This window comes from Arvicola amphibius, chromosome 4 (genome assembly GCF_903992535.2).
Source record: "Arvicola amphibius chromosome 4, mArvAmp1.2, whole genome shotgun sequence".
Taxonomy (NCBI): Eukaryota; Metazoa; Chordata; class Mammalia; order Rodentia; family Cricetidae; genus Arvicola; species Arvicola amphibius.
Window position 1 is genome coordinate 105,423,882 of NC_052050.1, and position 18,417 is coordinate 105,442,298.

General features: G+C 52.3%; 2 protein-coding genes across 3 annotated transcripts; both read left to right on the forward strand.

Moving 5' to 3' along the window:
• Window positions 1–747: 747 nt before the first annotated feature.
• On the forward strand, window positions 748–5,071 carry Bst2 (bone marrow stromal cell antigen 2). Its single transcript, XM_038327265.1, has 5 exons — window positions 748–1,401; window positions 2,369–2,444; window positions 3,007–3,046; window positions 4,580–4,697; window positions 4,813–5,071. Exons 1-4 carry the CDS (start codon window positions 1,102–1,104, stop codon window positions 4,677–4,679), a joined length of 516 nt encoding a protein of 171 aa, XP_038183193.1. The 5' UTR covers window positions 748–1,101; the 3' UTR covers window positions 4,680–4,697; window positions 4,813–5,071.
• A 5,489-nt stretch (window positions 5,072–10,560) lies between these two features.
• Window positions 10,561–14,653, forward strand: Ccdc194 (coiled-coil domain containing 194). 2 transcript variants are annotated; one of them, XM_038328541.1, is made up of 4 exons: window positions 10,561–10,887; window positions 12,309–12,405; window positions 13,184–13,316; window positions 13,819–14,653. In XM_038328541.1, exons 1-4 carry the CDS (start codon window positions 10,561–10,563, stop codon window positions 13,964–13,966), a joined length of 705 nt encoding a protein of 234 aa, XP_038184469.1. In that variant the 3' UTR covers window positions 13,967–14,653. The 2 variants fall into 2 exon arrangements, 1 of the variants encoding a protein (XP_038184469.1); XR_005285167.1 differs by lacking the exons at window positions 10,561–10,887; window positions 12,309–12,405; window positions 13,184–13,316 and adding an exon at window positions 13,465–13,506.
• Window positions 14,654–18,417: the final 3,764 nt, after the last annotated feature.

The window sequence follows — 18,417 nt, forward strand, 5'->3', positions numbered from 1 at the left end:
TGGGGGTCGTAATCTGGGCACAACAGTCTTCTTAGGTGGTGCTCAGGTAATCTTAGTTTATGGTCCTTCCTGTGAAAGACCCCTGGAGTTGGGAGACTCTCATTCAAGTCTCAGGATAACACGACCCACTAAGAACCCACTAAGAACTCACGAGAGACCATCCTTGCTGCAATCACAGGAGGTTTATTGACAGGAACCAGCGCACTGTGCCGAGACTCATATCCCATGCAGGGGTAGAGGATTTCGACCCCGAGTAGCTGGGAGAAGGGGTATTTAAAGGAAGAAACCACAACTCAAAGGGAGTAGGGAGGGCATCATTTGAAGATTCTGAAAATACCAGTGATAATAACTACCCGTTTCTCAAGATTATTCTCAAGATTATAATCTAACTTTGTGGTCAGCCAGTTCCTGGAACAGTGTCACTGAACCTGGCTAACCTAGATTTTTGGCTCTACTCTTCCTGCTAGGGGGTCTGGATTTATCCTGGTCTTTCTTCTGCAACCAGGTATTGTCTCAGGGTAAACTACTGAGACTCAGGAATCCATTAAGCTTATCATGGCTGGGCACTACACTGCCAGGCATCCTCGATCTCAGACTTCAAAGATCCATGGTCCTTCTGTGGATCAAGGGTTTACAAAGAACACCAGGGAGACCGCTGACCACAAACCCTGACCTTTGCCCTTCAGTTCACAACTCAACCTTGCCGCTTCAGTTTCCCTACCAGAAGACCAAACCAACAGCTACTCTGGTGAACCATGGTTCAGATGAGTGCCAAGCCCACAAGCGCCAGGTACCGTGCAACCGGACACCGAGGGCCAAGAATATGAGTTGAATTCCAGAAGTTTCTTTTTCTTCCAGGGGGATTCCGCAGCAAGCCTTCACTCACAAGGCCAAGAGGCATGCCTCCCTTTCCAGGAAAAAGAAACCGAAAGGCTGCCTTTCCCAGGACACTAGCAGGCAGTGCTCCAGCTGCTCTGGGACTGCCCCTAAGGACGCTGGAAATTGCTATTGGCCAGAAGCGGGACCTATGCTAAGGGAGGGGCGTGGCCCGGAGCGGGTTCCAGCGCCCCGCGAAGCTCCGAGCTAGAGGAACAAAACCACATGGCACCGACTTTCTACCACTATCCTTCGGTGCCCATGGAGAAGACGTGGGAGGAGCAGGGACCGGGCATCCGCCGGCGGTGGCTGGTGGCCGCGGTCCTGATGTTCCTGATCGATGTGGTCTTGGTCACCCTGCTCATCTACTTCGCCGTCAGGGCAAACAGCGAGGCCTGCAGGGACGGGCTGCGGGCTCAGGATGAGTGCCGCAACACCACGCACCTTCTGCAGCGCCAGCTCACCCGTGCCCAGGATAACCTGCTGCAGGCAGAGACGCAGGCAAACTCCTGCAACCGGACCCTGGTAAGACTGGAAACCGTCCCCTCCAAAGCCCCGAGTGACTGGGGAGGCGACTTTGAAACTAAGTCCCACTCCCACGCCGGCACGCCAGCGACTGAGGACCTTGAAATCCAGGGAGACCTTAAAACTTCCCACAGCTCCGAAATCAGGGGCCTCAGTGTCCTCCCTTCCAGGACTCGGAGGGGGTCTCCAAATTTTGTGGAGGGTGCTGAAGTTGAAAAGCTTGAAACTGACTTAGAGGACCAGCACAGGAGCTTCTCCTGGACTCCACTCAGCCCTGATGATTGAAACTTATTTATTTTTTGAGATGGAGTCTCACTGCATAGCTCAGGCTGTCCTGGAAGTCACCCTGCAGACCAGGCTGCCCTTGAATGCAAGAGATCCACTGCATCTGCCTTCCAAGTGCTGGGACTAAAGGTGTGCGCCACCACCAGCAAATTTTTGAAAATTTGAATGTGTCTTTCAGAGACCTTGGCTGGGAAGCTCCGTTGTTGTGTTTGGGAAGGATTTGCTAAATCAGTGGGAGCCGCAGAAAATCTGGAACTTTCTAGTAGGGTTTAGTCATGAAGAGCTTCCAAATTCCCGTGGCTGGGGTGGGGGTTGGGCTTAAAACTGCTATTTTGGAGTCAGGAGTTGATGGAGCATGCCTTTAATCCCAGCACTCCGGAGGCAGAGGCAAGCCTCTGTGAGTTCGAGGCCAGCCTGGTCTACAGGATGAGTTCCAGTACAGCTAGGGCTACACAGAGAAACCCTGTCCAGAAGGGAAAAAAAAACCAACAACAAAATACCCTGCCATTTTGGAGATGGCACGTTTATTGTTAGGACTGGGGGGGGCTATCGAGGGGGCTGGAGAGGAACCTGAAAGGGCCTTTGATTGGGTAAAAGGACCTATGAAGACTTGGCCTGTAAAGTTTCTAGGGACCAGGACAACAGACAGCCAATCTGTGTTTCTACTGCTTTTCTGACTCAGGTAACCCTTCAGGATTCCCTGAAGAAGAAGGAGTCCCAGGTCCTGGAGCAGCAGACTCACATCCAGGAGCTTGAGAGTGAGAAGGGGTGGGGTGGGGGAGTGCTGGAGACCGGGAGAAGGGATAGGGTGGGGAGTGCAGGGGAAGGGGTGGGGTGGGGGAGTGCAGGGGAAGGGGTGGGGTCAGGGAGTACAGGGGAAGGGGTGGGGGTATGGGTGTGCAGGAGACCAGGAAAAGGGGTGGGGGGTTAGAGGGGACTAAGAGGGAACAGGGCAGGCCTCCAGGGCAGGATTTGGGGGTGGTGGTGGCCCAGAGTGAGGGAACCTCAGGGCCATGTGCTCAGGAATCTGGTTTTTCCCAGGGCTTCAGGAGTGGAAATGGGTGCTTATGGGAGCAGAGGGCAGGTTAGCAGTGCCCTGTTAGGAGGGTGGGGGCTGCAGAGCTGGGGATGATCTAAAGGTCTCATTGGTCCCTCTACAGCTGTAGAAGGACCTCAGGCTGGCCCTTCATCTGGTCTCCCTCTCCCTTCACGCCCCCCCCCCAGGCCCTATTGTTGGCCTTGGTGTTAGATGCCTTCCAGGTGTTACTTTGGGGTGTTCTCCGATGTGGCCGATGCTGATTGGGCCCTCTATCATTGCAGGCAAGATCATGAAGTTGAACCAGGAGCTGGCGACACTGAGGTTAGAAACAGCTCTCCCTGCCCTCCCCCATCTCCTCCCCTGCCACTCTCTACTTCCTTCCTCAAGACTGGGACCCACTTGGCTCACACAATCCACAGCTCAAAGCTGAGCAGTGAAGAAGAATAGTGAGGAGAGCTTGGGACACACTAGCTCAAGGCCCTGAGTTCAAATCCCCAGCACCCGCTTAGAAACTGGCTGTAGTATAGTATGTCCGTAACTCTGGTACTGGGGAGCGGAATGTCCTCGAGCTCACTGGCCAGCCCATTTAGCCCAGACAGTAAGCTTCCTGTCCAGGGAGAGACCCTGTCTCAAAAATTAAGGAAGAGTGTATGCAGACATAATTGTAGCCTTTCCTATTGCAAAATAAAGTCCCGAAGTTCACTGTCAAAGTAGTAATGCCAATAACAATACAATTTATAAAAATAAGATGGAGCCAGGCACATGGCGCACGCCTTTAATTCTGTACTCCACAGGCAGAAGCTGGTGGAGCTCCGTGAGTTCTAGGCCAGCCAGGACTACATAGAGAAACCCTGTCTGGGAAAACAAAACAAAAGCCTCAGAAGGAAAACATATCCCAAGAGCCACAGCCATAGGTGACCAATCCCGGCCTGTTCCCTCAGCGATGTGGTGTGTGGGGCTGCCTAGAAGCCCGAGATCCCCTAGGAGAGGAGGAAAGAGGAGCCTGAGTCCAGCTCAACCTGAGCAACTGCGGGGTCTCCCGGACAGAGTCTCAGTGCTGAGGCACTGGCTTTCCTTGAAGAGGACCTGGTGCTGGTCCCAGCATCCAGGGCATTCTGTAGCTCACAACTGTTCATAGCGCCAGCTCCACAAGCTTTGTGCCTCTGGACTCTGAGGGCACTACACTCACACACACACACATACACACACACACACACACACACACACGCACACACACACACGCACGCACGCGCGGACACAACCTGAGTTTGAATACATGCCTCTGACTCCACGTGCACCACTGTTTATGAGTACTCATTCATACACATCATAATGCATATGTACACACACTAAATAAACTATAATACAATTTAAAAAAATAAAAACAAAATCTAAGGAAAGAAAATGTGAATTCGAAATACTAAGAACAGGGCTGAGAACCCGCTGGAGCCCTGAGAAGACTCCCCCAGTGAGGGGCTGGGGGCGTGGCTCGGGTGGAGCCCCTGCCTAGAATCCCCCAGTGAGGGGTTGGGGGTGTGGCTCGGGTGTAGCCCCTGCCTAGAATCCCCACCCCCCAGTTCCATGCCAGGACAGAAATATTTAAAAAGAAAGCCGATCGCTGAGTGGTGCCCTACGCCTTTAATCCCAGCACTCAGGAGGCAGAGGCTGATGGATCTCTATGAGGTTGAGCTCAGCCTGCTCTACAAAGTGAGTTCCAGGACAGCAGGACTGTTTGACAGAGAAGCCCTGTCTTGAAAAAAAATTGAAAGAAAGAAAGGAAGGAAAGAAAGAAAGAAAGAAGGAAGGAAGCAGATCATGAGATGACCTCTGCCTGAGTCATCCCTCTCCAAGCAGGACCAAGGAAGAAGCTTCTAGCACATCACAGAACTCTGCCAGCTCCTTGGTGGTCTCCAGCCTTTTGACGTTCATAGTGCCAGTGTTCCTGCTTTTCTGAGGACCCAATAGCTGGCAGGTGAGAGGACTGGGTCCAGGGGAGGTTGTGAGGAGCCCGCTCAGGGAGGAGGGCATGGTTCTGTGGTGGAAGGGGCGGAGTGTCCATTAACAGCTGAGTCTTTCCCTTTCTTTAGGCCACAGCCGGTTTTGATGAAGATGCGGTTGCACCTGTTTGAGGTCGTTGGGAGTCCAGGTGGCTCTGGAGGTCATGGCAGCCCCAAGGATGTAGAAGCCACTGAGTGGAGCTTAGATTGCACCTCCCTCCCTCCTTCCTTACAACTGGGGAGAGTGGAAAGGGCACCTCCATTTTTGTTTTTTTGGTTATATGGGCAGGGGTTCACTTATTTCTGATGTCTTTAAGCTTTGAAAAATAAAGTAATTTGGAAAGAAAAAGTTTGCTTCTAAGTTGCTAGTGTCCCTACGTCCGCTGTTTCTCCATCCTGACCATGGCCTTTGTCAGTGGGTGCAGAGGGTGGCCGGCTCTCAGTGGGGAAGAGGCTGAGGCCAGAATGGCTCCACTGTGCTCGTCTGTCTCCACGGTTATGGGCAGGGGTTTATGCTAGCCTTCTTCACAGCAGCAGGACTTACAGAGCGGAGAGAGATAGGCAGGCAGGCAGGCAAGTAGGTAGGTAGGTGGATGGGGCTCACAGTGGTCCAGCAAGTCCAACAATGGCTGTCTACTAGCAGGAGCCTTTCTTTCATTTGTTTGAGAATTTTTCTGCTTATACAAATGGAACAGAAGTTCAGTAGGCTTCTTGCCTATTCATGCCTGGAGCACCTCGTAGCCAGTACTAAAGGTCCATACGAGTCGTCTGTGCTGCCATTGCGGGTCTGGACATGATGGACGAGGCTTTGTCTATGCTGCCTTTGTGATAACGACAGTCACCCTGAAGTCACCTGGCCTCTGCTACCTCAGGGCCCAGTTAAACCAGCGGTGTCTCCAGCCCTGTGTCAGTTTACACAGAGAAGCCTGGAGCCACCAACCAGCACCAGCATTTCCCTTATTTTCTATAAATTGTCAAAAGTTTTGTTTTATAAGTTTTCGAGACAGGGTTTCTCTGTGTAGCCCTGGCTGTCCTGGAATTCCCTCTACAGACCAGGCTGGTCTCGAACTCACAGAGATCCACCAGCCTTTGCCTCCCCAGTGCTGGGATTAAAGGAGGGCACCACCATTGCCCAAGTCAGTTAAGCCTCCTCCCCCCCTCCTCTCCTCCCCCTCCTTCCCCCTCCCCTCCTCCTCCCCCTACTTCCCCTCCTCCCCCTTCCCTCCCCCTCCTTCCCCTCCCCCCTCCCCCTTCCCTCCCCCTCCTCCTCTTCCTCGTCCTTGTTTTGTTTTACTTGTGTTTTGTTTTTCAAGATGAGGTTTCTCAGTAGCTATGGAGTCAGTTACTAGAACTCTGCTCTGTAAGCCAGGCTGGCCTTGAACTCACAGGGATCTGCCTGCCTCTGCCTCCCGAGTACAGGGGTTAAAGGTGTGCACCCCCACTGCCTGGCCACTTAAGAGCCCATTTTCCACCTCCCAGATTCCTCTCAATCCCACAGTGCCTAGCTCTGCTGCCCACTCTGGTGCTCACTCCCTCTCCAGGATCTCACTGCTTCCCTCTGTTAACTTCCTTCCTCCACATCCTCCTGGAGCCGACTGATTGTTCTTCCCATTTCCTGCCTGTGACACTAAGGTTCACAGTCTTGTTCCCTTGACCCCACAGTACCCACTGGAGACAGTGTTTCCCTGGGGACCCCAGATGCCCCCTTACAGCACCCATAAATCCCTTTGTAGGCTTGATTCTTGTTAACCTCACATCAATGTCTTGGTACAAAACTGTTTCCAAGCCAAGCTGCTTCCGGCGTCGGGTGTTGGACCCTAGAGTCCAAACACCAAGGATGAGTCACCCCGCAGAGACCATCCCTTACAGCTGATGTAAAAGTATGAGGATTTTATTAATTCTGTCATGACAGGGTCCCTCAGCATTCGGGAAGCTGAGAGACCTTGAATAGCTGGTAGAGGCTACTTTTAAAGGAGAAGGCCACAGAAGCAAGGGGTGTGTCTGGGGGTTGTTCTTTGACTATTAAGATTGGCTTATTTGAAAGGGCTATTACCAATAATTGGCTGGAGAGCTGTTGCCAGATCAGAGGAGGTAAGAGGTCATTTTGACCCCGTTTCCCAGGGGACTGAATCAAAACATACGTGTATGGGTAATTGTTCAGGAACTGAGTATGTGCATGTGTAGCTGTTAGGTCCTTGGTTCCCAGAGGAGGAGGGGAAGCATTAAGGCACGGAGGCTGAGAGGGTTCAGAATTGTCAGAAATGCCTTCAGAATTGTCTTAAAGTTTTACACGGGCATATTGTGAAGACTCTTCTAAACCCTCAGGCCTGAGTTCTCATTCAATCCTGCTGCTGCTGTGTGTGTGTGTGTGTGTGCGCGCGCGCATGTGCGCGCGCTATGGGAAGTAAACCCAAGACCTGATCCCAGGCCATGCCCCAGCCCCTCACTGGAGGACCCTAAGCCGTGCTCTACCCCTGGGCTGGCCACTGGTCCCTCACTGAGAGTATTTCTCTGGTGGTCTTGGATAGAGGCCTGTCCTCCAATGGATGGCCCCACATGGCTTCATGGGTTCCGCTGTCCCTGTTTGCAAAGTACAATCCCAGCCGGCTTGTCTGCTGGTGACTTTGTCTTTAAGAGTAGGGGTGGAAAGGGCCATTATCTTTACTGGATGGGTCACCCCCACCTTACACCATAGATTTCTTGGGTGGATTTTGGAATGGTAGAAGTGGGAGATCAGGCTTCACAGGGTGAAGGTTCAGGCTGGACTGGCTTTCCTCACTGGCTGACACAGGGTGAAGGTTCAGGCGGGACTGGCTGTCCTCACTGGCTGACACAGGGTGAAGGTTCAGGCGGGACTGGCTGTCCTCACTGGCTGACACATGGTGGAGGTTCAGGTGGGACTGGCTGTCCTCACTGGCTGACACATGGTGGAGGTTCAGGTGGGACTGGCTGTCCTCACTGGCAGACACAGGGTGGAGGTTGGGGGGGGGGGCGACTGTCCTCACTGGCTGACACAGCGTGAAGGTTCAGGCAGAACCGACTGTCCTCACTGGTTGACACTCACAGGGTGGAGGTTCGGGTGGGGGGGGGACTAACTGTCCTCACTGGCTGACACTCAAAGGGTGGAGGTTCAGGCAGAACCGACTGTCCTCACTGGCTGACATTTGCCAGGGTCCCTGCTTTGTACCTAACACGTGGATGCAGCCTGCTGTCTTCTTCCTGGGTGTTTGCTGTGAAAATTTCTTTTCATGGCTTCGGCGGCTGATGAAGGCTGCTCACCAGTCTACACAGGACACACCCTATATGATATTTTATTTGTATTTTGATAAATAAAGCTTGTCTGAAGAACAGAATGCAAAACAGCCACACTGGTCATCCATACAGGCCAGGCAGTGGTGGTGCACGCCTTCAATCCCAGCAGCAGAGAGGACTGTAAAACAGGAGGAGACAGGAGGTTTGGCGAGCACTGAGGTCTGCTGAGGACAGGATCACCCCTTTGTCTGAGCCTTGGTAGTAGTTTGGCTGCTTTGCTTTTCTGATCTTCAGCTTGAACCCCAATATCTGTCTCTGGGCTTTTATTAATTGTGATACAAAACCCTGTCATTTTTTGCCTTTTACCCTGAGTCTGGGCCTTAAGGATGCGCACACTCAGCAGTCAGGGCTAGAGGTGGGGAATCGAGCTGTGTGCTGTGTTTCTGGCTTGTGGCGCAGCCTCTCTGAGTCTGACTTAGTTTTCTTCTCTTCTTTCTTTTCCTTCAGTTTTTTTCATTCTTTTCTGTTTCTTCCCATTTCCATCCTCCCTTGTTCCCTCTTTATTTAATCTTCCTCGCCTCTCTTTCTCTTTGACTCTCAAAGTTGTTGCTGTGATGTGAAGATTTGTTCAACCCAGGCAGAGGAGACCGAGGCCAAGACTCTCAGTCTGTCACTGATTGGACTGGAGAGCTCTGGCTTCCCCGTGGAGGCCACGAAGCAAAGGCAGTCACGTCCACGTGCTTGGTAAGCTGTGGAGTGATGGCCTTCCTCATTGCTCCGTCTGCAGGTGTCTTGCATTTGCTGCCGCTGTATTTAGAGAGTTCAGCACTTCCCACTTCTTTTTTTTAAAGATTTATTTATTTATTATGTATACAACATTCTGCCTCGATGTATGCCCACACGCCAGAGGAGGGCGCCAGATCTCAGTACAGATGGTTGTGAGCCACCATGTGGTTGCTGGGAATTGAACTCAGGACCTCCGGAAGAACAGCCAGTGCTCTTAACCTCTGAGCCATCTCTCCAGCCCCAGCACTTCCCACTTCTTGAGAATCCTGCGGTGCCCTGACCTGCCTAACCATCCAGGTGAAGCTGCTGGGGCTACCTGATGAGAAGCGATTTGAGTTGGGTCTGGGGCAGAGTCTTCTGGTTTAATTTCATTTCTATATAATTTAATAGATTTTTTGTCCTTTTTTTTGGAGGCAGGGTTTCTCTGTGTAACAGTCCTGGCTGTCCTGGAACTAGCTCTTGTATATCAGGTTGGCCTTGAACTCACAGAGATCAGCGTGCCTCTGCTTCCCCAGTGCTGGGATTAAAGGCGTGCACCACCACCACCAGGCTGTAATTTAATATCCTTTCTTCTTCGTACTGCGTGAGGAGGGGAGGAGGAGGAGGAGGCGGAGGAGGAGGAGGAGGAGGAGGCGGAGGACGGAAGAGAAGAAGAAGATAAGAAGGAGAAAAGGAACACCGAAACGAAACAAAGGAAGAAGCAGAAGAAGAAGAGAGAAAGAAGAGTTACAGTAGGAATGAAGAATTAGTAACAAGAAGAAAGAACTCCTCCTCCTCCTCCTCCTCCTCCTCCTCCTCCTCCTTCTTCTTCTTCTTCTTCTTCTTCTTCTTCTTCTTCTTCTTCTTCTTCTTCTTCTCAGACCAGGCTAGTCTCAAACTCATAGTGATCCACCTGCCTCTGCCTCTGAGTGCTGAGTGCTGGTGCCACCAACCCTGGTTTACAGCCTTTGAATTCAGTTTATTTTAAATGTATTCTATTTATATTCTATTATATTCTAATTAGGGTTAAACCCTCGGGTCTCACCCGTAGCCCAGGCTAGCCTTTCACTCCACCCACCTCTACTCTCTTTGGGCTGAGGGTGTGTGCAACTGTAAACAGCTTTCATTTCATGCACTGACTGAGGGGCACACACACCAAGAGTGGTCCTCAGCTCGTCCTGCGTGTGTACCTACTGTGTGCCCAGCCTGTGTGATCACAAAACGGGAGGCTTTGCTTGTTAGAGGCTCAGCTGGAATGTGGGAGGCAGTCAGGGACGGAGACTCCTGTAAAATGCAGGCAGGAACCTGGGTGTCTGACGACCTTTGGGTCCCGGACCTACACGCCGGGGAGACATGCTCTCCTGTGACCTGGAGAGACCCTACGTTCCTCCCGCGCACACACAAAATAAATAAAATGTAATAAAAAAATCAAGGAAAAACTTTTTATAAGGATCTTGAATCCCAGTCTCATGGAAAGATTGCTCACACGGGTCTGACTGAGCACAGCCAGTGTGGAGACCTTGCAGGACCCACTCGCGTCTACCCTCCCACCTTCTAGCCTCAGTTTCCCCATCAACAGAAAGGGCTCTCCAGTCACTGAGTTCAGGGGGAAACTGAGGCTCAGAAGGGTCTGGTGAAAGTGCCCCCAGTTTCTTCCTAGAGCGCTCAGAGCTTACTGGCCCCAGAGGAATTCCTGTGCACCCCTCCCCATCCCTCGGGAAGCCACTGCCAGGTGGGGTGGAGCGGGACCGTGGGTGTCCCCGGAATCCCAGGGTGCCAATTAAATGCTAGTGGCCCGTCTGGGGTCAGAGCCACGGCGGGATGGCAGAGCCGGGCCCGGAGCCGGGGCGCGCTTGGCGGCTGCTGGCCCTGTGCGGGGCTGCGGTATTTCTGGCGGCTGCCGCGGCCGGAGGGGCGCTGGTGGCTTGGAACCTGGCGGCCTCGACAGCCCGGGGTACCCGCTGCCCTGAGCCCGAGCAGGTGAACGCAACGGCGTGGCCCCCAGAGTCAGCGCCTGAGATCGAAGAACTTAGGCGGCGACTGGCCGAGGCTGAGCAGCGCCAGGAGAGCCTGGCCGGGTGGCTGCAGCGCGCCGAGGGCGACAGGCGGGAGCTGGAGGTGGCGCTCAAGGCCTGCAAGGACCGCCAGGTAGGGGCAGGGGAAAGCCAAAATGTTCTGCAAAGAGATCTTGCTTGCCTATCTCTAGGGCCTGGGTGTTCCCCAACTTTCCAAAGGGTGGAGAGAAAGTGCAGGACTATCGCAGTTTCTCCTGTTTTCTAAAACGCCAGTCTTCTTGGAGCCTAATTCTGATCCGTGATGCCACCTGTTCCTGCTGTTGGACACAAGGAAAAAGCCCGGACCCCGGAGCTTTGAGAGCCTGCGTCGACCCTCTGCGCCGCTCATTGCTACTCCAGGTTCCAGTAGTCCTATTTTAAGTGAGGGACATTATATCACCTGTAATTAGGAGACTAAAGTTGGCCTCTTGGGGAGGCACCAGCGGGACCTCCCTTTTCCGGGGACCGCCCTCTCAGAATCTCAACCCTCTTGACCCCACAGCCTCACAAAATGGAGTGCTCAAAACCCAGTCACTGACTGTATGGTGTCATACACTTGTCATCAAAGCAGAGAGGATCAGGAATTCAAATTCTTCCTTAGGAGCCTGGAGAGGTGAGGGCAGCCTGCGCGGCAGGAGACCCTATCACAAAAGGAAACACTCTCAGACCTAGCGTTTAAATGTATTAAACAATGGCTGTGAATTTTTCTGTGCCTGACCCAGCACAGTTTGTATATCTAGTTTTGGTGGACAATGAACTGTGTGGGAAACACAAGACTTAACGATTGCTAGGCTGGGGGGCTCCACCCCTGAGCCACGCCCCCAAACCCTCACTGGGAATCCTAGGTAGGCGCTCCACCATGAGCCATGCCCCCAGCCCCTCACGAGGGATCCTAGGCAGGGGCTCCACTCCGAGCCACGCCCCCAGCCCCTCACTGGGGATCCTAGGCAGAGGCTCCACCCCTGAGCCACGCCCCAGCCCCTCACGGGGGATCCTAGGCAGGGGCTTCTGTGCAACTCCCCAATCATCTTTTTACTTTTGATTTTGAGACAGGCTCTGCCCGAGATGCCCAGTATGTCCTGGAACTCAGGCTGTGGCTATGCCTGGCTGGACCTCCTGATCCTTCTGTCGCCATCTCCCAAGTGCTGGGATGACAGGAGTATCCTGCCAGGTACAGCTTCGAGACCAGCTTTAGGTGCAAAATATGAGGGCTCTAATCACGATACAGGAAAGTCAGAATGGCTCCTGCGCGCTCTCTGCCTTCCCAGATAGATGATCTATCTGAGGCAGGGAGGTCAAGACTGCCTGTCCCCACGTGTGAGCTAGGACTCTGCCCGACTTACTTAGCCAGTCTGTTCTGCAGTGGGGACTTGTCACCCATCAAATCTGCCTGAGCTGGTGGCAAGTCCTGGGCAGAGTTCACAGAACCAAGTATTTTCTACTACGTGGAGTTTAGGTGGGGTTCACCGAGTTCCTATTTTGTCCCTTTCTTCCGCCCCACACTGCTGTCTGCAGAGCCGGCTTCAGACCCAGCTGAAGACCCTGAGGATCGAGATGGATGAAGCCAAAGCCCAAGGCACGCAGATGGGGCTACAGAATGGACAACTGACAGGTGGGCTGGGGGAGGGGAGGCTGGAGGATGGAAAGGAGGGGGAGGGCCTGGAGGGGAAGGCAGGTCCCTAGAAATGACAGTGCACGGACCTGCAATCGCTGCAGAAAACCAGAAACGAGTCTGCCAAAGATGGGAAATAACACAGACCAGGCTGTGGCTGGGCAAGGCAGTTTGCCTAGCATGCTGGGCTCCACCCCCAGCACGCATGAACCAGGCCTGGGGGGTGCAACCCTAGTAGTGACCCCAGGACCCGGGAGGCTGACACAAGATGTTATCTGTGAATGAGTTTGAGGTCACCCCAGGGACACAGTAAGATGCGGTTTTAAGAGAAACAAACAACACAACAACAACAACAACAAAAGGTTGTGTGAGCCAGGTGTGATGGGACGCTTGTTATCCCAGCACTCGGGAGGTAGGAATTGGGAAGTTCAGAATCTGTCTCTAGTTTTGGTTTATATAGTAAATCTGAGGCTAGCCTGGGCTACATGAGACCTTGTCTCCAAAAGCAGTAATATTAAAGCGACAACGATGATGAAGATAGAAAGTCATACACATTTTATGTTTGTTTTGTTTTTTATTTTTCGAGACAGACAGCTCTGGCTGTCCTAGAACTCACTCTGTAGCCCAGGCTGGCTTTGAACTCACAGAGATCCTCCTGCCTTTGCCTCCCGAGTTCTGGGATTACAGGCGTGCGCCACCACCGCCCAGTGTAGTCAGGCACATTTCAATTCAAGCATGCACACGGCACGCAGACTCAAGTCCCTCTGTCCCCCCGTAGAAACCTTGGCGCGTTGGGAGGCAGCAGCCATTGAGTCCAAGCGACAGCTGGAGGCGGCCTTACAGCGCGCAGGCACAGCAGAGGCAGAAGGCGAAGCTTGCGTTGGCCGGGAGGTGGCGCTGAGGGAGCACGTGTGAGTTAAAGGGCCAGCCACGAGTGGGAAAGACGGACAGAGCCGCGGGCCAATGACTATGTAGAGTATAGTTCTTTAGGCCAATCTGTATCTAGGGGCGTGGCTTAGATAGTCTGGCTTCTGTAGGTAGGTAGGGAAGGGTAGCCGGGTGGACCCGACTTGGAGGTGTAGTCGGATTTAGCTCCACATGGTGAGGGGGGTAGGTTGTCTGGGGGTGGGAAATCGCAGGTTGAAGATGTCACTCGGGGAATCAGTGTGGGCTCCAGGGAGGAGCAGGGAGAAAATACAAGCTTGTAGGAAAAAGGAGTAGGTAATGAGAAGAGGAAGGGATTTGGAGAGGATCTTGCTGGGGAGAGCCCCGAGTCCCTGGGAAGGAGAGTCTAATATGTCAGAGTGTGGAAGGGAATCGGGACCTTGCAGGGTAGGGAGCCTTGAAGGCTGAGCTCCCCACACGGACACGGTGTCGGAGTGTCAGGCGCTCATAGTCCCCTCCCCTCTGCAGTTTCGCCCTGGAAGCCGAGTTAGCTGACCTGCGAAGACTATCGCGCCCCCGTCCCCGCTCAGGACCCAGGTCCAAACCCAGCACCCGCTCCCGCCCGAGGTCTGGATCCACTAAGAGCTGCCGTAGGCCACCTCGTGACCCCCAGTAGGACGGACGGGAGCCTTGGGCCAGGACTGACAGCGTGGGTGAGAGACGTGACCCACAGTGTCCACACGCAGCTTTCCACCCACGACTGCCTAGGTGGCAGCGCACAGAAAGACTCAGTCCTCCTCTCTAGGAGCACACAATGCTAGATCATCACCACATAGGGAACCTGAGGCTCATTTAATCAGGCCGCGATGGCCCTGGTAACCACGCTGCCACCTTCATCCCATGGTGAAGAGGCTCGCTCTGTAGGAACGCACAGAACTCCCGTGAGATTTCAACAGAGAACCGAGGCATACTTCAGTAAGGTTTACAAATTCTAAGAAGTCATAAGGATCAGGGCCAAGGTGAGGATGCCTGGGGCCTGGACAGTGACCCTGTTCTGGAGGAGATGCCTACATGACAAGAAAAGACAGTGCAGGAAGTGAGAAGGGGCGCTGTCTGGGTCACATGGAGGGAAGGGGCTCTCTCTGGGTCTCAAAAAAAATCATTGAAAGATCGGTAGTTCCCCTCCCACCTCCCTTCCTGATTCTCCCTCCCCTCCTTCCTCCCTTCTTTCTCTTTCCCTTTCAACTGGGTCTCATGTAGCCCAGGCTGACCTCAGACTAACTGTATAGCCTTGCTGCCCTGGACCTCCTGACACCGCCCCCCTCCCCGGGCTGGGATTAAAGGCCTGCATCACCATACTCTACTCAACAATCTCATGTGTGCTTAGTTTCGCGATATGATTCTTACAATTTATGTTTAACATATTTTTCTGAGACATCTTCCTATGTAGGTTGGCCTGAAACACACTGTACGGCCCCCGCTGTGAGTGTTAGCTCTATGGGGGCACTTTACCACACCTGGCTCGGTTTTCCTTTGAAACTGCTCGTCCACATTTGATGTGATTAATAGTGACGATTTCTGGATGTCTTCCATCCAGATTCCTTTCTTTGTCCTTGGTCTGTTTCCTTTTGTTCCATGGCGCTGGTGATCGCCCCAGTGTGGCACACACCTGTCAACATCTCCAGTCTCAAGTCTCAGATCTGTGGGTCCTGAGGCTTTGTTTGGGAGCTGGAGAGGAGGCTCAGCTCTTGTTGCCCTTGCAAAGGCTCTGGGTTGCTTCCTCAGCACCCAGGGGGTCATCTCACAAACACCCAGAACTCAGTCCCAGGGGATCCGGCGCCCTCCTCTGGCCGATTTGGGTACTGCACACATAGATGTGCGTGTTCATGCAGGGAAAGAGCAAAATAAATAAAAATAAACCATTTATTTATTTATTCACTTATCTATTTATTTGAGACAGGAGTTCTCTAAGTAGCCCTGGCTCTCCTAGAACTCATTCTGTAGACCAGGCTGGCCTCAGACTCACAGAGATCTGCCTGCCTGCCCCAGCCTCCCAAGTGCTGGGATTCAAGTCATGAACCACCAGGCCTGGCAAAACAAAACAAAACACCCACAAACACAGTGCACAGCATGGAAAGGGACCTATCAACTCTGTACTGGGAACAAGGACACTGAGATCCAGGTCCACTGTCTATCTCTTTAGTGAGGCTGAGTCTCAGACAAAAACAAAACAAGCCGGGCAGTAGTGGCGCATGCCTTTAATCCCAGCACTCAGGAGACAGAGGCAGGTGGAGCTCTGTGAGGCCAGCCTGGTCTATGAGAGCTAGGTCCAGGACAGCTAGGACTGCTACATGGAGAAACCCTGTCTTGAAAACCAAAAAAAAAAAAAAAAAAAAAAAACAAAACCCAAAAAACGAAACCCACAGTGTTTATAAATACATTATGTTAACTCTGCCATGCAGTTAAAACATGCCAGTTAAAAACCAACTGGCTACCATTCTGGAAGTCAGTGTGATGGTTTCTCAGAAAATTGGGAATCAACCTACCTCAAGACCCAGCGATATCACTCTGGGGCATATGTCCAAAGGAAGCACAATCATACCACAAGGACATGTGCTCAACTATATTCATAGCAGCATTATTTATCATAGCCAGTGATAGAGGAGGGTCTTCTATCAATCTGTTGATTTCATTGGTTAATTAATAAAGAAAATTGCTTGGCCTTATAGGTCAGAACATAGGTGGGTGGAGTAGACAGAACAGAATGCTGGGAAGAAGGGAAGTGAGTCAGATGCAATGAAGCTCCGACCCAAGATGGACGTAGGCTAGAATCTTCCTGGTAAGCCTCCCCTCATGGTGCTACACACATTACTAAGTATGGGTTAATCAAAATGTGAGAGTTAGCCAGTAAGAGGCTGAAGCTAATGGGCCAAGCAGTGTTTAAAAGAATACAATTTGTGTGTTGTTATTTCAGGGCATAAGCTAGCCAGGTGGCCGGGACCTGGGCAGCAGGAATACAGCCCGCTGCTCATCACTACAAGCCAGAACCTGGGAACAACCTAGATGCCCGTCAACTGAAGAAAAAAAGAAAAAAAGAAAGTGTGGCCCATTTACACAATGGAGTACTACTCAGCTGTTAGAAAACAATGACATCATGAAATTTGCAGATGAATAAATAGAACTAAAAAAACCATCTTGAGTGAAGTAACTCAGACCCAGAGAAAAAAACACGGTATGTACTCACTCATAAGCAGATAGAAGATGTAAAGCAAGGGATAACCAGACTACAATCCACAGCTCCCGAGAATTGGGAGGGTGGGGGTAGGAGGGACGGTGGAAAGGGAGAAGGGTGGGAGGAAGGAGAGGGGGGAAATGTATAGCTCAATAAAAACAATTTTTAAAAAGTTAAAGTAAGCCGGGCGGCGGTGGCGCACGCCTTTAATCCCAGCACTCGGGAGGCAGAGGCAGGCGGATCTCTGTGAGTTCGAGACTAGCCTGGTCTACAAGAGCTAGTTCCAGGACAGGCTCCAAAGCTACAGAGAAACCCTGTCTCGAAAAACCAAAAAAAAAAAAAAAAAAAAAAAAAAGTTAAAGTAAAAACAATACTGGCTGCTCATGCAGAGGACCCAAATTTGGTCCCGAGCACCCAAATTTGGTCCCGAGCACCCACAAATCCACAAATCCCTGGGCTCACAACCGCCAGTAGCTCCAGTTTTAGGGAGTACGACGCCCCCTTCTGGCTGCTGCTCTCGCAGCACTCGCTTGCTCATAACCACACACAGATACATAAAGTGTTGTGCCTGAGTCCTAGGACCCCCAAAGAAGACCACCACGGAGCCACACTTCCGAATGCAAAAGCAAGGTTTCATTTATTATAAGAACGGGCTGTGAAGAGGACCCGTGCTAGTCCTCTTAATAAACTTAATAAACTTAATAAACGAGACCTTGCTTTTGCATTCGGAAGTGTGGCTCCGTGGTGGTCTTCTTGGGGGGTCCTAGGTCTCAGGCACAACATTTGGGGACTCGTCCCAGATGACCCAAAATCCCCGGACCCCCACCCTGAAGGTTTCTGGTTCTGGACCACAGGTGAGTGACGTTGTCTGTCAGATGTTTGTAGCTGTGATTTGTGATTTCTGTCTGACCTCTGGTCCGTGTAAATCCGGTAGCCTGCTAGCAGGCAGTTCCTTTTCTCTCTAGCAAGAGGTTTCCCTTTGTTTGTGGGCTGATAATTTTCACACCGGTGTCAGTAGCGGCATGCAGTGTCTGAGCCTGTGAAGTGGTCCGATAAGGATCCATGTCTGGGACAGCTGACAGACGTGTCTGTAGGGCCGGGATCATGCGCATCCAAGATGACGTTCTGGAGCCCACTGGGGAATCAGGACCCCGTCTGAAGGAAACTGGGTCCTCTCGTAGTTCAGAGCCCTCTCAAGGAGCCTGGAGTCTGTGCAGAGTGGGGAAGCAGGTTCTGACCAGCTTCCTCCTTTGGAGGGCTTGCAGCCCCACCTGGAGGATATTAAGTCCTCAGTAATCTGGAGCCTCTACTGGGAGCCAGGGTCTCGTAGGATCTTGTACGGTTTTTGGAATCGTGGATGCACCCCCAAGCCAAAGGAGGTAGCCACAGTTTCAGACCCCTGACTGAGTTTGTGAGGCCTCACTCTTTCCTCCTGTGGCTTTCATCTGTTGTCTGATGGCTGTCTCTTTGTCGTGTTTGAGACTGGACCGAGGAGGACTGGGAAAGTGGGCCTTCTACCCGCTTGGAGCTCCGACTGGCACACGGGACGAGGTTAAGGCAACAGCTCACAACAGCAGTGCTGAGGTTAAAAAGGGAAGCTTAACATCTTTCGCGGCTCTGGATGGCCATCCTTCAATGTTGGACAGCCTGCGGAAGGATCCTTTGATACCAGCCTCGTAAATGCTGTGGAAAGCAGCGTGTTCCATTCTGGGAAGGGACATCCAGATCAGACACCATACATTGTCACCTGGCGGGGGCAGATAGAAAACCCCCCCATCTTGGCTAAAACATTTCTTGCCTCCACAGGTTAAGGTGCTAGTGGCCCAAACGCAGCCCCCTCGGAGGCCCCCCTCAGCTCCAATACTCCAGAGGGTTCACAAGAGGAAGATATTTTC

What these genes read in the sequence shown, in the direction of transcription:
- Bst2 (XM_038327265.1), top strand. Translation starts at nt 1,102, where the DNA reads ATGGCACCGACTTTCTACCACTATCCTTCGGTGCCCATGGAGAAGACG. An exon ending in ACTCCTGCAACCGGACCCTG is followed by an intron (nt 1,402 to 2,368) that starts GTAAGACTGGAA and finishes TTTCTGACTCAG; the next exon opens with GTAACCCTTCAGGATTCCCT. An exon ending in TCACATCCAGGAGCTTGAGA is followed by an intron (nt 2,445 to 3,006) that starts GTGAGAAGGGGT and finishes CTATCATTGCAG; the next exon opens with GCAAGATCATGAAGTTGAAC.
- Ccdc194 (XM_038328541.1), top strand. Translation starts at nt 10,561, where the DNA reads ATGGCAGAGCCGGGCCCGGAGCCGGGGCGCGCTTGGCGGCTGCTGGCC. An exon ending in ACAGAATGGACAACTGACAG is followed by an intron (nt 12,406 to 13,183) that starts GTGGGCTGGGGG and finishes GTCCCCCCGTAG; the next exon opens with AAACCTTGGCGCGTTGGGAG. An exon ending in GTGGCGCTGAGGGAGCACGT is followed by an intron (nt 13,317 to 13,818) that starts GTGAGTTAAAGG and finishes TCCCCTCTGCAG; the next exon opens with TTTCGCCCTGGAAGCCGAGT.